The 15,330-nt window shown below is 42.9% G+C and overlaps 1 protein-coding gene across 1 annotated transcript in view; it reads right to left on the bottom strand.

The window, feature by feature from the left end:
• EFNB2 (ephrin B2) overlaps positions 1 to 10,246 on the bottom strand; it is a 46,989-nt gene extending 36,743 nt beyond the window's left edge. Inside the window, exon 1 of the mRNA XM_066235061.1 lies at positions 9,507 to 10,246. Coding sequence (XP_066091158.1) covers positions 9,507 to 9,628 — 122 coding nt within the window. The 5' untranslated portion in view covers positions 9,629 to 10,246. The remainder of the gene's footprint in view (positions 1 to 9,506) is intronic.
• Between the last annotated feature and the right edge of the window lie 5,084 nt (positions 10,247 to 15,330).

Here is a 15,330-nt window from a genome sequence, read left to right as displayed (position 1 = left end):
ACTTTGAGTCATGTATTTCAGACATCTACTGTGACTCTGCTTACAGATGCCTGCCATCTCTCTAGACAGTTCCCCTTCCCCTGGGCTGGTTTTCAGGGGACACTCCTCCAGAACGAGTGCCATTCCCTTCCTGTGTTCCCAACGCACACAGGTCCTATGCACCACAGCATGAGATGCTGTTGCTACCACCAAAATTTCCTCTACTCCCCTTAGAATTGAAATCTTTTGAGAGTAGAGATTGTTCTTCTTTGTATTCTCAGAGACTAGTAACAGACCTCACAGCTCATAAGTGCTTGTGAATAAATCAATAAATTATCTACCATCAATGACCTAGATGATCCCTTATGGCCTCCAAAGAGGCAAGAATGGGGCACAGAGCAGAGAGGCAGGACTACAGACTTCTTCCAAGATCCCACAATAGCCTGTAAAAGGATGATGGCCTAATGTTGAGCTGTTTTCCAAAAAAGGTTGATCTAGGGCAGTGGTCCCCAACCCCCGGAGCCACAGACCAGCACTGGTCCGTGGGCCATTTGGTACCGGTCCGCAGAGAAAGAATAAATAACTTACGCTATTTCCGTTTTATTTATATTTAAGTCTGAACGATGTTTTATTTTTTAAAAATGACCAGATTCCCTCTGTTACATCCGTCTAAGACTCACTCTTGAGGCTTTTCTCGGTCACGTGATACATTTATCTGTCCCACCCTAAAGGCCGGTCCGTGAAAATATTTTCTGCCTTTAAACTGGACCAAAAAAGGTTGGAGACCACTGATCTAGGGCAAAGATTCAAGGTGTGGTCTCCGACCAGCATCAGCATCAACTGAGAGCTAGTTAGAAATGTAAATTTCAAGTCCCACCCTGTCCTCAGGAATTACAAACTCTCTGGGGAGGGGGGGGGGAGCAGTCCTGTTTTAACAAGCCCCCCAGGTGATTCTAAATCCCTAACATTCTAGAGCTGCTGGTCTAAAGGTAGATCTCTACTAGCGAGTGATATGTTAATAAAGAGTAGGCAGCCATAAACACACATTTGTGTTGGTTCATTCAAGTACAACTTACTGGACGTCAATGCTAGCTAGTAGATGATGAAATAAAACAATTCTTGTCTCTGCCTTTCAGGGACAGGGAGGGCGGCAATGAAGGGGATTAAGGTTTGCATATGAATCATGATAGTGCAGTGTATAATAATCTTCCTATGCCCTAGGTATTTAACTAAAGTGCTGTGGGATTATAGAGAAAACATTTAAAGAAATTACCTTTGATCTATTACATCATAAAGAGAGGGCACTCATCTAGGGGAAACTGTGAACTTTATGATCAGTCCATCATAATAAAGATTCATTTTCTCAAAAACAAAAGGGGGAGGGCTGTATGGGACTGATAAGTGTTTGCTTTTATTCAAAATGTACCCCAAATATAGTTCCAGTAGTGAAGGGATAACTGACATTTTCTCATTTCTTCTGCAGGTCCATATGTTCTGAGCTGGCCTCGCCCCCCTCACATATTGGGCAGTTCCTATTCAGGGCAAATGTTTTCAGGCCAGGTTCAGAAACATTTCCTCGGGTGGTGGAACCACACCGGGCCTCAGGTTCCTAGGCTGGAACACGAGAGGCTGACGAGAAACTGGAAGGAACACTTCAGACACTCTGGCTCTGCGAGACTCTGATATGCACAGAGGTTCGGTATCCCGCAGGGAGTACAGACTGGGGACTACCGTGTAGCAGGCAGAAGGTTGGGAGATGCACTCCGCTCTCCCCAGCGCACACTCCTGCTGAACAAGTAGAAGCCCAGGCCTGTCTATAATCACACATTTTCTTCTAACACAATCCCACTGACATACTGATTTAAAAAATGTGAGTGGCACTCATAATTATTCTGGGGTGACACAAGAGTAATCTTTACGTTAAAAAGGAGTAGTAATGCCTCGAAAGCAATAAGGCCTTCATTAGCAAATCCTGAAGGAATGATACCAGGACTGTAGTCAAAACTAGATAGCACTAAATTTAAGAGAAGAACGTGAACTGGATTGTTTAATAATTTTATACCGAACACGTGAAGAATCTATAGTTCTTGCAAAGTTCTCGAAAGCAAGGCAGAACACCAGTGAGTGGTTCATTTACAGCGTTCAGAACGTGTGCCCTCCACTGGGCACGTCAGAACGTTTATCTATCCATACTTTAGAGAAGGGAAACAGCAAACTATGAATACTTCACTACTGCCAATTTTCTCTATAGTTTGTTTAGATTTTATGTTTATAGAGTTACGAAGGGCAGAAACAACTTGTTTTTCTTGAATGGAACATTCTCCTATTCTATGCTCTTTTTTTTTTTTTATTGGAAGTCTGCAAGCATGCACTCACCTGTCACAAAATGCCTTGGACTAGAATTACATGTTTGAATTTATACATGAAAAGGAGAATAAAGAGCCACTACTGATTTTCTGTGGGAGCAACAAAAATAACTAGGTTTATCCGGCACTCAATGGGCACAGACAACATTTCCTAACTAATCTGGTAAACCAGATTCGGCCAGCCTTACCTTTAACACTTCTAAAATATGTTCACAGCAGGTAGAACAAACCTCAACAGTGGAGGACGGCTAGTAAACAAGCTGCAGGGCTTTCCAGCATCATTTCTTTAATCACTTTAACCCTGTTCTTCATAGAAAGCTGAAGGCCAGGGCAATTCAGCTTCTTCTTTTGTCATCTGCCCTTCCATAAATATGCACCAGTTTGCAACTGAAAAGCTGAAGGGGGCCGCAAGCTTGCTGGACATTTATCATGCTCTGTTCCCAGTTAACAAGCAAATACTTTAGCTGAATGGGCCATTAGCAATCATTGTCAAATGCAGAATGCAAGGTGCTTGGATGTGACCAGCTTGTAAATTAGGGGGTGTCCCTTCCCTTTGATGAATCTAGACAAGTGCAATGGATCTTTTGATATAGATTACTGAATTAAGTTAGAAAGAAAGGGAAAAGCAGTAGGCACTGGGTATGCCAGGTCTATGTACAATCATTTAAAAAAATGTTTTTAATCTATGACAGCCACATAATCAAGACCAGAAGCACGGACAACAAATGCAATAAATCTACAGCCCAAAACAGGTGGTCGAGTCAGCTGTCTGAGAATTCAGAATAAAAATCAATGAAATGGGTCAGAAATAGAATATTTAGGACTAATGAAGATCTTCAGACTCTCACAGAATGTGTGCGTGTCTAGATAGGCCCCATGTTGCTGTTAAGAAAACAGCCCCGAATGCCCTTGAGCCAGCCACTCCATCACGAAAGACACTTGGGTTGTTTGTAGCTTTCAGCATTGTCAATGTCTTAACAGTTCAGACTCTCCTAAAGAACTGCTGAAACTTTTCTTCAACGCCAAATGGGAGGCAATAAAGCAAATATTTCCTTTCTGGCTTGACCCAATTGCGGATGTCACTCTGCGTGTAACCCAATCGTGCCTTCAATGGCTTATTTTGTTTAGTGAGTAAAATAGAAAGTGTGGAAGGCCAAAACAAAAGCACAGCTTATTTACAACACCGTTCAGTACAGGGGACAATGAGATTCAACAGCATGACGATTTCGTTATTGTCGTATTTAACTTTAAAGCTGGGCAGCACTAACATTTTCATAAGCCCTTCATTGACACACGAGGTGCTTATCCCATTCAACTCCAAGATTAAGACTCATAATTATGAGTAAAATATCATCAAGAGCGAGCCCACCGGTTTGGGCATGCTGGATTACTACTGAATAGAATGAAAACTAAATTCCTGTTTTTATTTATTTTATTACATACTTTTTCCAGGATGGGAAGAACTCGGAGAAGAGTTGTCTGGCGGAGGGAGAGGGACAATACGTAATGTTTACCTTCTCTTCTCCCACTTTGTGCGAGATGGCTCAGGGTCTGAGAGATGGCTGAAATCAAAAGGTCTCTGTTTTCTTTTCAGATAACTCCAACCCTACCTATCCCTTCTGGTCTCTGTTCCTTCTCAGCATGTCCCTGCCTGAAGCCCAAATAGATTAAGGAAGGGACCGCCAAATGCAGTTAATCCTACAGAATGGCTACCGCTGTTAGGCCAGGAGTTAAAAAGGAAAAATCTTGCAGGCCTTAACAACTGCAGTGATCTGAAGTTTTAATCAGCCCCAATCGCAATCTCTAAAAAGGGCAGTCAATGAAATCTACCTTTGCCATATTATCCGCCACCAATGAGCAAGAACTGAGCAGCTTTTCTTCCCTGCTCTCACCAGCCCAGGCCACAAGTAGGGCTTTCATACTTTCTAATCCGAGTTTCCAAGTCTGTGTGGTTCTCACATAATAGCCAACAGCCTGGAGCAAGGGCTTCCATTTCTACACCCCTTTGAGAGACGTGTCATTTCCAACATCAAGCTAATCTATATGTTGCCATGGCTTCACCCTTTATCTGCCTTTACATCTTATGAACTGCATGGATTTACCACATTATTTTTATCTGAAAGACAGAAAATGGTGGTTTTATTGCCATACAATCAGATTACTGCTGCTAGTTTCTCTATGCCTTTTTACCATACTTCAATCAAAAGGGATCAGTTTCTTTATACTCTGCCCTTGATTTACATTACATCTGTAAAGACCTAGTCTGGGTTGTAATCCCCTTATTAACTATGACCAGGGTTGATTTGCCTAAAAATAAAAGCAAATTGTGTCAGACCCTTTCACTTTGTTTTTGATTCGGAACTACAAAATGGATTACTAAAGAAATCTTCAGAGTTCACACGGCTAGTATAGTACTGAATTTAAAATGAGAATTAAACAAGTTAAACAGGGGAGCCATGTCAACGGTTTACATTTTCCATCATGGGAGAAGGGCTGAATTGCTTATGTCTTTGTGTTATTTGGCTTTAGAGAGACAATGAAGCCACGGGAGTTTTTCCAAGCTGTTCCGAACACTGTCCCATTCCCTACCCTTCCTTCTTTGCGTTTCTTATATTCTTCTCTCAGCCCCATTCTAATTCTTTCTCCGTAAGGGGGAGGGGGAGCTCTTCCCTGAAAGAGCTAATTCCTAGCTGAAGCTTATAGTTCTATGGGTCCTGCATATTTTAATCAAAATATTTTAAACAGTTGAACACTCCTATTTAAGGCTCTACTCCTCGACACAAAGGGTGAGCTCATAAGCAAATCTATGTAGATGTATGATAAGTGACCTGAAAAACAGGCTCTTTATGTCCACAGCAAATGAAGGCAGGGATTAGGCAGACAAGAGTACCATTTTAATTATTTTTCTTAAGAGTGCTTCTTTTTGTCTTATTTGTAATGGGAGAATTTAAGAATAAAGTTTTCAGAAGATGTTTTTAAAAATAGCCTTCTTTTAAAATTCTTCCTTTCTTGATCTGAGGACCTACAAGGTTCCCTTTCCCCACCATTCCCATTCCTATGATGCATCACTGCAGTCACGCTGGGCTCTCAAATCATTTCCTGTTAGGAGGACATACTGGGAAACATTGCTCTAAGGGGGATGTTCATCCTCAACCTCCTGGGAGCTACCTGAGGCATTTCAGTGGAAGGCAAGGTAGAAAAGATTTAGTTGCTCCATTGCAGTGAAGGTAATTACCACGGTGATCCACCAACTAAAGGATTTATCTCAGTAAGTTTACAGAGAAGAGGTTTTATGATAACGAATCAAAATAAACCCCTTATTCTTTAGCAGACTCTGTATCAAGAAGCCTACTAAACTCTAGTTTTTTTGGCTGACCTGGGAATGACGCCTAATTCACCTGTCCTCATACCTGAGCCTAGGAGTCAGAAACATTTAGAAATGTTGAAGTCATTTGCATTTCTTTGCATCGGCTGGACAAGTGTCAACAGCTAAGCTTTGTGAAAGATTTAGAACCAAGTGCTTAACAAATCATCTTAACCTCCAGCTCCCATTTCTGAGGCTTGAAGCTGTAATTGCTGAGGTTACAAAGTGCAGTCCCTAGACACATGATTCCCAAATAAATTCTCTTCTCGTCTGAAAGGAGGTTACCAAGCGTGTTGTGAGGTATCGCTTTAGCTCCGTCTTTGTGCTCTCTCTGGCTCACTTGTCCTGTGGAACAACGACAGTCCATTACCTACAGTTTATCATCCTGACAAAACTGAGGAATGTGGATGTGAAAGCACTAACAATTCCACCCCTGGTGCTTTGTGCTTTTTTCTCTCTATATTAAAACCGATGAGATTAACCCAAACGCAAACTGGAGCATAGTTCAAGAGGCTATTCAATCAGTGCTGAATGTGCATTTGTTTACCTACAAAAATAAGAATTTCAGACACAATGGAAGGCAGGCTGGCTTATATATGGTATTGAATGGACTGTTTAAACAGCACTATCCATTGTAATTTATTTTATCAATCTCTGACAGGTCCATATTTATTCAGAGCCTGACTGTGGTGGAGCCCACAGTCTTACAGTCTTATAGGTTATCTGGATATTATCCGGCCATTCTTTTCTATCCAGTCAATCAATATCAGGAATTCAGTATTTTGTAGGGAAAAATGACACGGCAAAAGCAAAATGCTTTGTTAACTAACTAGTATGTGGTGCATAAGAAATAGCACCCCTAGACATAAAAAATTAATGCTCAACTAAAATTTTCAACAAAGTCAGTGTAACTCATTTTAGAATACTGTATCAATACAGACTTGATCCCTCTAAAGTGAAATATTTATTTTTTTAAAGAAACAACTAATTTATTTTGGCAAAGACATCATGCTTGGAAAAAATTTTCAACTAAAATGTTAATTAGAAATTAGTGAAAGCCAGGTTTTGCTAGTCTCTCCTAAAGTTAAAAAAAAAAAATTGCTTAAACTGCCTAAATGGCTACAACTGACCTAAATCTACCAGAGCCTAAGGATATAATGTTAATAATCTAATAGGGCGAATGATTCAGTATATATAACTTTCAATTACTGCACAAACTCTTAGGGACGGGAGCAGCAGACAGTGTGATTAAAGTAGTTATGGAGAGGGTGAATTCACAAAAGGGGTGAATTTACAAAAGGTTTTCCGGACTCCATATCCAAACAGCTGCTGCATGCTCCCTATGTCCACCACCTGCTAAAAAAGCTGACCCCCGAATGAAACAAATCTAATTACTGATGGTTGCTTCATTATAAATGGTTTCCCCAGTTCATATGAACTGATGTGAAACTTCAACGCATTTGATTACTTCCTGGCCACAACACATTGACAAACTTTCCTTAGAAATAAATATTCGATTTCCCTAAATAAAGTGACCCCTTGCTACGAGGGGTTCTTATTTATCCCTCCCGGAAGCAATCTTCCTGATCTTTGAATCTAGCATTCAGTTACATACTTTAAGAAGACATCTTACAGGGACTAATTCCCAGTCCTCCAGGCAAGCCATCATCATGAGAACTATAAAAGAAATTCTTGAGGGCTGGAACAATCACTCCGACAGCAACATCAGCAGTGCAAGGAGGCTTCTTTCTCTAAAATGCAGGCCTCCACGCAGGTCTCTAAATCTGTGGCCACAGTCGGAAAGAAACAGACTAAGGCTAATCATCAGGATGATAAGTAAATAACAATCCCCACACACATTAGGAAAAGAAATACTAATGTCTAAACCTTACACTGAAATAAGTATTGTTCTATTTTTTTTTCCCAAGGAGGCATTTCTAATGCTCTTTCTGGAGACACGCAAACTAATAGTTAATAATGCAAAGAAACATATACAGAGCTGAACGCTGGAGGGGTTAATAGGGGGAATCTTTTTAAAGTAGATTTAAGTATAAATATTAAATCCTGATGGGAAAGAAAATCAACCTCCAAAGGCAGTTCGTCAGTGAAAGTGCAAAGTGGAGCAGAGCAGGCAGCCTGGGGGAAGAGGTGAGGGCTGGCGCCGCGAGCATTGCGCATGGAAGAGTGACCTCTGTAGGCACAAAGCGAGCACTGGCTGGCCTCGTTCCGGCTCCCAAACGCGGCTCCCCGCCCGCCTCGCCTCGCTGGGACTCGGGCTGCTGCGAGCAGGTCCGAGCCCGGCGCTTTCTGGCACCGCTCGGTGCCTCACGATTCGGCATTGGTGTAAAGACGTTACTGCCACTAATTTCTCAGCAAATATAGTATCTTACATTGAGGGGGAGAGGTGGGAGAGGAGGGGAAGACGTCCATACAAGATCAGATAAAATAGAAGAAGGTTAAGTAACTTTTAAATATGAGCATCACTCATGAATTTGTTTGATCCGATTTAAAACTGTGACTTTCTCACCCTTGTAATTGGTAATTCTTGGCTAATGTGTTGGTGAATTTAAAATTTACCACTTTTAAAGGAGTGGACACAATTATTTAATTAAGGTGTAATTTCTAAATCACATCCCCCGACTCCTAAATCCACAGCCAACTTCCTCAACTTCAATAAGGCTATTGGTTTTGCTTCTGATCTCAAACGCTTACTACAGGAATCAGCCAATGTCTCCATAGTTTTCCCAAGTTTCCCAACGCAAAATTCCATGATTCTGTAAAACATTTTTGGCTGATTCAAAGTGCATCCCAAGCATGAGGTAATATACAATAGTGAGTGCACAGACCACTGATTGCGAGTTATTTAGGCATGGATCACCTTTCCTAAATTCTCAATGCGCTCCGGTAGCTCACACTGAAAGTTAATCTTCCCAAGGCCTGGCTTTCCCCCAGCTACGCCGTTTGATAAAAGCTAGTCGGCTGTAAGGAGCCCGTTCCGGCCCAGGCTCCCCAAGCGCGAAGGCTTCCGCGAGGCCGACGGAGCAGGGCCTTAGCTTTCGCAGAACGCGTCTTTAAAATCAAGTCGGCTAGCGGGACCGCACCGAGTTCAGGACACTCACTAGTTCAGAAACCGAGGGAGAGGCCAACGTGCAGCGGCACCTCCAGGAAGAGCCCAAGGCCCGTCCCCGGGGCGGGGAGCAGAGCACTCGCCCCGGAGTTCTCCGGCGGAGCTGGCGAGCTCCCGGCGCACTCCAGGGCAGGCGGCGCGCCACCTGGACGCGCGCCCTCCGAGACGCTCCGGGAGGCCCGGGGACCGCAGGCTCCCTTCTCCGGGGTGCGCCCCCTGCCCCGAGCCCGCCGTCCCCGCCCGCCCGGACCGTGCTCGGGCTTTCCTTGGGGGCGCAGCATCTCCGTCTCTCTCCAGAGTGCGCCAGCCCCGTGTGTGGCCGTGTTCTCCGACCTCGAAAAGAAGTGAGGGTCAGGTATTGCCAACCGACACCTTCGTGGACGTGGCACCAGTGTCGCCAGGGGACTTTTAGCGCCGGGGAGCTTATTGAGGAAGGAAGGCGGGGAGGGGGCTTCTTGGGGTTGGCGCTATGGCTGGAAAGCCGAGCAAGGAGAGTGTCTACCAAGTGCAATGTGGCGTGGACGAGGGACGGGGATATGGGCAGGGAAGAAGGAAGAACCGAAGTTCCAGAAACAGGCTCTGATTCTCCGCGGTCCAACCCTTCCTCCCGTAGGGGCCGCGAGGCGCGGCAGACCCCGGGGTGGCGAGGGTGATCGCGGATGCCACTTACTTGGAGTTCGAAGAATTCCAATAGATGGGCTCTAAAACTATCGATCTGGAAATCGCACTTCTGCATAAAACCATCAAAACTCCCCAGCAGTACTTCCACACGGAGTCCCTCCTCGCAGCCATGGCCAAACCTCTCCCAGCTCCGTGCACTCGGGGCGGCGGAGGGACTGGGCGCGGGCCTGAAGACCCAATTCTCCAGGCAGAAAAGGGAGGGGGGACCGCAGGCAGCTCTGGGGCACGCAGAGCAGCTTCAGCAGTCGCCGAGGACAGTGGCGCTCCCGTCGGGGCTCTCAGGAAGAGAGGCGGGAGAGCACACGCAGGGCGCGGCGGCGCGGCGGGCTCGGGGCTCCGGGTCGCCGCGCCGGACCCAGCTTGAATCGCTGGCTCCCGTGCGGCTCCAGGGTGCCGGGCGCTAGGCGGCAGGGAGGGCGCGCGGCCGGGACACAAAGGCGGAGAGAAGAGATGACTGGGCGCGAGCGGCGGGCGCTGCGTCCCGAGGGGGCCGCCTCGCACTATAGATCCAGGAGGGCCGGCAGCGGCCCGAGAGCGCGGGCGCCGAGTCGACGCGGTTCCATGTCCCAGAGCGCGGAGCGGTGAGGGATGTCTCCGGGAGCGCAGGAGCCTCCTCACTCCTCGCGGCTCCCTAGCCTGCAAAGCAGGCAGAAGGGGCTTGGTCCCAGCCGCGGGCGCCGGACGCGCGCGAGCCTTTGTGTGCGGGGAGGGCGCCGGGACCCGCTCTGTGTGCGGCTACTCGGTTCTGCCAGCGCCGCTGTCCCTGCCGAGGAGTCAGCGCGCTCGGCGCGCTGTCAGAGCACTATAAACGTGGGGCCCCGCCCCACACAGCAGAGCCCATTGGTTCTCTGCACGGCAGCCACACCTTGGTTGGGCGGCTGGAGCGTCGGTCACCCGCCTCCGTCCTACATTGGGTGCTGCGAAGCGGGGCGCCGGCTGACAGGTGAGCCCCGCCCTCGGCCCCCCTGCAGCGGCGCGAGCGCAGCTCAGGCGAGTCCGCGAAGGAGAGGGTTGCGAGTGTGCGTCCTGAGACCCCTGAGCAGCGGGGCCGGGGCACTAACGGCGACCGCTGAGTGGAAAGCGGAAACGGCAGGGTGCCACCTGTCCCCGCTCCCAGGACGCGACTTCATTGCCCGGCAAGTGTCTTAACTTTGAAAGAGGGACACGTCCAGGGCGAAACTTTCCCTGCGGAGTCGAAGGCAGTCCGTTTTCCCCGTGAGTCTTCCTTCTTTATGTGAAGTTTCTCCTTCGCACAGTGTCTCACACCCCACTACGCGCATCTCTTCGCTGCCCCGCCCCCACCAGGCCTCTTGGTGATGCGTTCAATCCTAATTTCCTACCAAATGTCAGCTGGGGCTCAACTAGAGTCAACGGGGCCGGGAGACCCAAAATGACTCCCGGGGACGAGGCGCCGGCAGGGCAGCAGATACTGGGGCGCGACGTCCTGGCCCCGCATTGTCCGCGCCTTGCTTAGCACGAAGGCAGCACTTCTTGCAAGTGTTACCGGCACACTCGCGCCTGCTACGGGACCTTCTCCTTAATTAGTCTCCTGGACACATTCCCCAAGGTGACCAGGAATTTGGGGGTGACGCTATCAAATAGCGCCCAAACGGAGAGGTGGCAGGAATTCTATCTATACTTGGGTTCTTGGCGAAGTGCTTTCTCAAAGAACGACTTGGACAAACGCCAGTGTCGAGTGCTTCCACGGACCCACAGCGCCCACTAGTGGCCAGTTTACTCTAAGTGCGAGAGCACAATGGTCTATCCCTTGCTTGTCTCCCCGCCAATCTAATCGCGCAGAAAAAGACCCAAGAAGAATCTTCTTAAAAGACCAAGAGCAGAACACGGCAGAAATAAGGCATAGTACAAATGTACAATTGTTTGAAAAAAATGTCATATACTCACAACACGCTTTAAAAAAACCTGTCTACTCCAGGATTTAATGTTTCAGATGCAAAGAACTAGGAAGTATTCCAACAGTTGTATTTCTTTACCTAAATTATTTGCTAAAGTAAATTTAAAGAGAAAATATATGTTAAAAACATCTTTAGATACTTTTACTTTCGTCTGTTTTTTCAGCTCTTGAAGATTTTATGGTGCATTAATTACTCGCCTTTGAAACATTAACCATAAATGAATGTATATTTCAACTGGGAGTATAAAAAAATTGTGAAGACTAAGATAGAAAACATTATTTATGATACAAGAGGTTGTGAATAATTTATATTATTCCAAATTGATCTTTATGAAAGAAAACTTTCTATTTCTCAATTGCTAGTTGTAAATAAGCCTCCAACTTGAAATAATTGTAATTTAAGAGACTCAAAAGATCATGGTCAGATTCCCAGGACTGAAAAACCAGGAAGGGGCAGGCAGTATTATTTATAATTTTTCAAGGGTTAAAAAAAAAACCTTTTAATTAAGCTTAAAATAGTTAAGGAGTTTAAAATTTATTATAAAGCTAGCTAAAAGATCTTTTAAAAGAACTAAATCTTGAAGTATCTCAAGTATCATGTTTTATATTTAGCAAACTTACATTGTGAAGTTTAAGTTGTGACCTCTTAACTCCTACATCCTCTCTTCACGGACACCAGAGGAAATAAAGGAAATTTGCATTGTCTGAAAATAACCATGGCTTCCATTTTTAGTAAATCAGATATTTCTCAATCCACAGCATTTTACCTTGGGAAAGATGTAAATGTGTATGTAAAAATTGCTTCCTATTTTTATTTGACCAAAAAAATCCTACACAAAAGATTCCTGTTGTACAACTTTAGAGTGTGAATATGCATCAACTTTCAGTAAATATGGAGTAATTAGTTGTAGAGATTATGTGAAAAGCATCAGCAGTAACCATTTCAAGATGCTACCATTCCATTGTTGTTTAGATAGTAATTTCATATATCGCACCGTCAAAAAAAAAATCATAGCAGGATGTACAAGACAAAATTGAATTTTTAAACATGCCAACCCAAGAGGTACCAATCACATTAGTTTAATACTTCTTTGTATTTGAACTGTTTTACAATTAAATTGTTGGAGAAACATGGTTATTTTTGAAAATCTGTAATTTATCAGCAACTTAATTAACCCCACATCAAAAATAAATTTTATTTTAGCATAGGAAGTTACTTTAAACTATTTCTAGAGGTAAGGATGGATTCTAAAAGTGAAATTAATAAGAATTTTGGGAATTGCAATTATAAAAATTGATATAAATTTGAATGTTAAAGTAGCAAATATGTTTAGTGTATATTTAGTTCCAGTTTATAAAACAGAGCAATCAATTTTGCCCAAGAAAATTCCCCTTACTAGTTACATTTCTGCCCCTGGAACTCCGGAGTATGCACTGATCTTTATAACCTAGGTTTTCTTACACACTCCTTGCACAGTAACCTATCAATGCTAATATGTACTTCAAAAGATATCTTCAATGTAACTTCTGTAAAAACAAAGAACAAAGGCCTTATCTAAACATTACTGAAAAATGAAATGTTATATACACAATTAAATGTTGTCCAAGCCATGTAGCCCTAAGTCTCCATGAAAACTGTACCTTTGTTAAATAGCATTGCATGCAGTTTATTTCACACAAGTTTTTAGAACTTCTACAAATGTTATTTTACTCAATTTACTGGGGAAGACTTTTTGAAACAAAAAGAAAATACACCCTGTCCTAGATCAACTTTGTCATACATTCCTGCCCCATCTAGCTTCTAAAATTCAGATTACACACTGAAGCTTCTTAGATTTATAAGTTTGGTAGGAAAAAAGTATTGGCTATTACATTAGACTCTTGGTCATTTTTTTTTTTCCTTTGGGAAGTTTAACAACAACTCATACTTTATAGACAACATTCTACTTATAAAACCAAAATAACAGTTTTCCACTATAGTAGTCATTTAAATCTCTAGCACAATCTATGATTGCTTTTACATTATTAATGCAAAAGCAGCATATGTGGAAAGAATAGTTATGGCTTGAACTATCCTGGGCACTTGGCATGAAGCCTCATTTCCTTATTAGCAAACCAACAGGTTTATTGGACCAGACAAGCTCCAGTCACCATTCCAAATGGGATTTTTGGTGGAGATACACATGCAGATAGTAGCTAGTGGTGAAGTTTTTGTCACTCAATTATAGTACTTCAAATTCTCTAACCATTCCCATCTTATGGAATACTGTATATTTAAAAAGTTAAATTCTGCTCTAAACATATAAGGGGTATTACAGAAAGCAGTCATTAGATAATGGATAGAATTTTTGCTGAGACATTCAACAGCATTTAGAACCCAGCTGCAATTTTATATTTAATTCCTTACTTTTCATTTATTTTTATCCATAGTGAAAACCTGGAAAGTGAAGGAAACAATCATTACTCAAATGTATTTGAAGTGTAAGCCCATTTTATTCTAATGCTAACAAAGCCAGATTTAGTCAGCAACAGTATACCAATCCTGGAAAATATACCGAGATGCTATTAAATACATGCAGACCTTTGCCTGAGTGATAGTGAAACTGCTGGGTCAGTGAAGTTGTACTTCTTAATTTACTAGCTTCAGGCATAGCAATACTAAAGAAATATGTACAAAAAATACAACTATTTGAGAACAGCCTTCAAGACTTCCAATAAAGTTCACTCACTCACACACACTTTTGATATTGGATCACCCACTTCCAGTGTTTCCTAGCTGCAAATCAATTACTCCAGTAACTGCAGATACTGAATCAGGCAATGTAATCATATCTGAAAACCAATGACAAATTCGCTACAAAATGTATCGCAAAGTAACAGCTAATGTAAATCTTCTTGATTACCGTACCACTAGTAACTCCAAGATTATGGACAACTGAATATTTTGTTATAAGCGAGTAAACAAAAAACATGAACAAAAGTAATAGGAATCAAGACCACCATTAATGGCAATTCAGAAAATAAAGAAGTTGGGCCTACTGCTTGGGTTTTCAATAACCATGCTAATTTCTAGACTGAAGCCCTTGATTTTTTATCTTCAGTGGTCCTTTTAGGTCCTCTCACTAATTAATAACACTTTGGTACTTCAGTGTTCATAAGACTACAGCAGGGAGTGACAAGTCTCAGAAATAAGCTATCGTGTCTTCAGAATTTCTCATGGCCAGTAGTAAGGCAAAACAGATCAATGGTTCTGGGTATAAAGGAACGGAAAATTGAGAACTGAAAACAGAAGCTCTAGTTAACATAAAAGCTTGGGAGAAATTTTAAGTGACAATGCAGGATCCTTCACATAAAATGAGGCATTAGAAATGATATACAGAGTTCAATTAGTCAGGATTCTATGCTTATTTTACTTTATAAAATTAAAAAGTACAAAGCCACTGAAAATTCTTAAGGTACTGGTGGCCATACAAAAAAGCTATGTACATATCAGTATATATTATCACAAATAAATGACTCAGTATTTAACTGACAACAGAAATGGCCTAAAAGTGCTACAGCTTCATAAGGAAAATTGGAGCAGTAATCTTTAAATAAACCCCTTTACCTCTTTGCAACATGAGTCCTCACACCAAGCTAATTTAAAGGTTTAGTTTATACAACTGTTTTAATTCTGCAAACTCCATAATATAAGTGGCAGTAACTATGTATTTTAAATAATGTACAGCTAGTGCTCGACTTATGACCACGATTGATTTTGACAGACGTCATAACACGATTTGGTTGTAAGTTGAGTAGGCTATATGTACAGTACTGTAAAATGATGTTATAAAAATCTTTAAATCATATAATTTTTTCATTGTTATATATCGTAATTTTCTTTGTTCATTTTATGCCA

This window comes from Saccopteryx bilineata, chromosome 6, assembly GCF_036850765.1.
Source record: "Saccopteryx bilineata isolate mSacBil1 chromosome 6, mSacBil1_pri_phased_curated, whole genome shotgun sequence".
NCBI lineage: Eukaryota > Metazoa > Chordata > Mammalia > Chiroptera > Emballonuridae > Saccopteryx > Saccopteryx bilineata.
The sequence above is the reverse complement of the archived record's forward strand: the minus strand, read 5'-3'. Positions and strand labels throughout refer to the sequence as shown.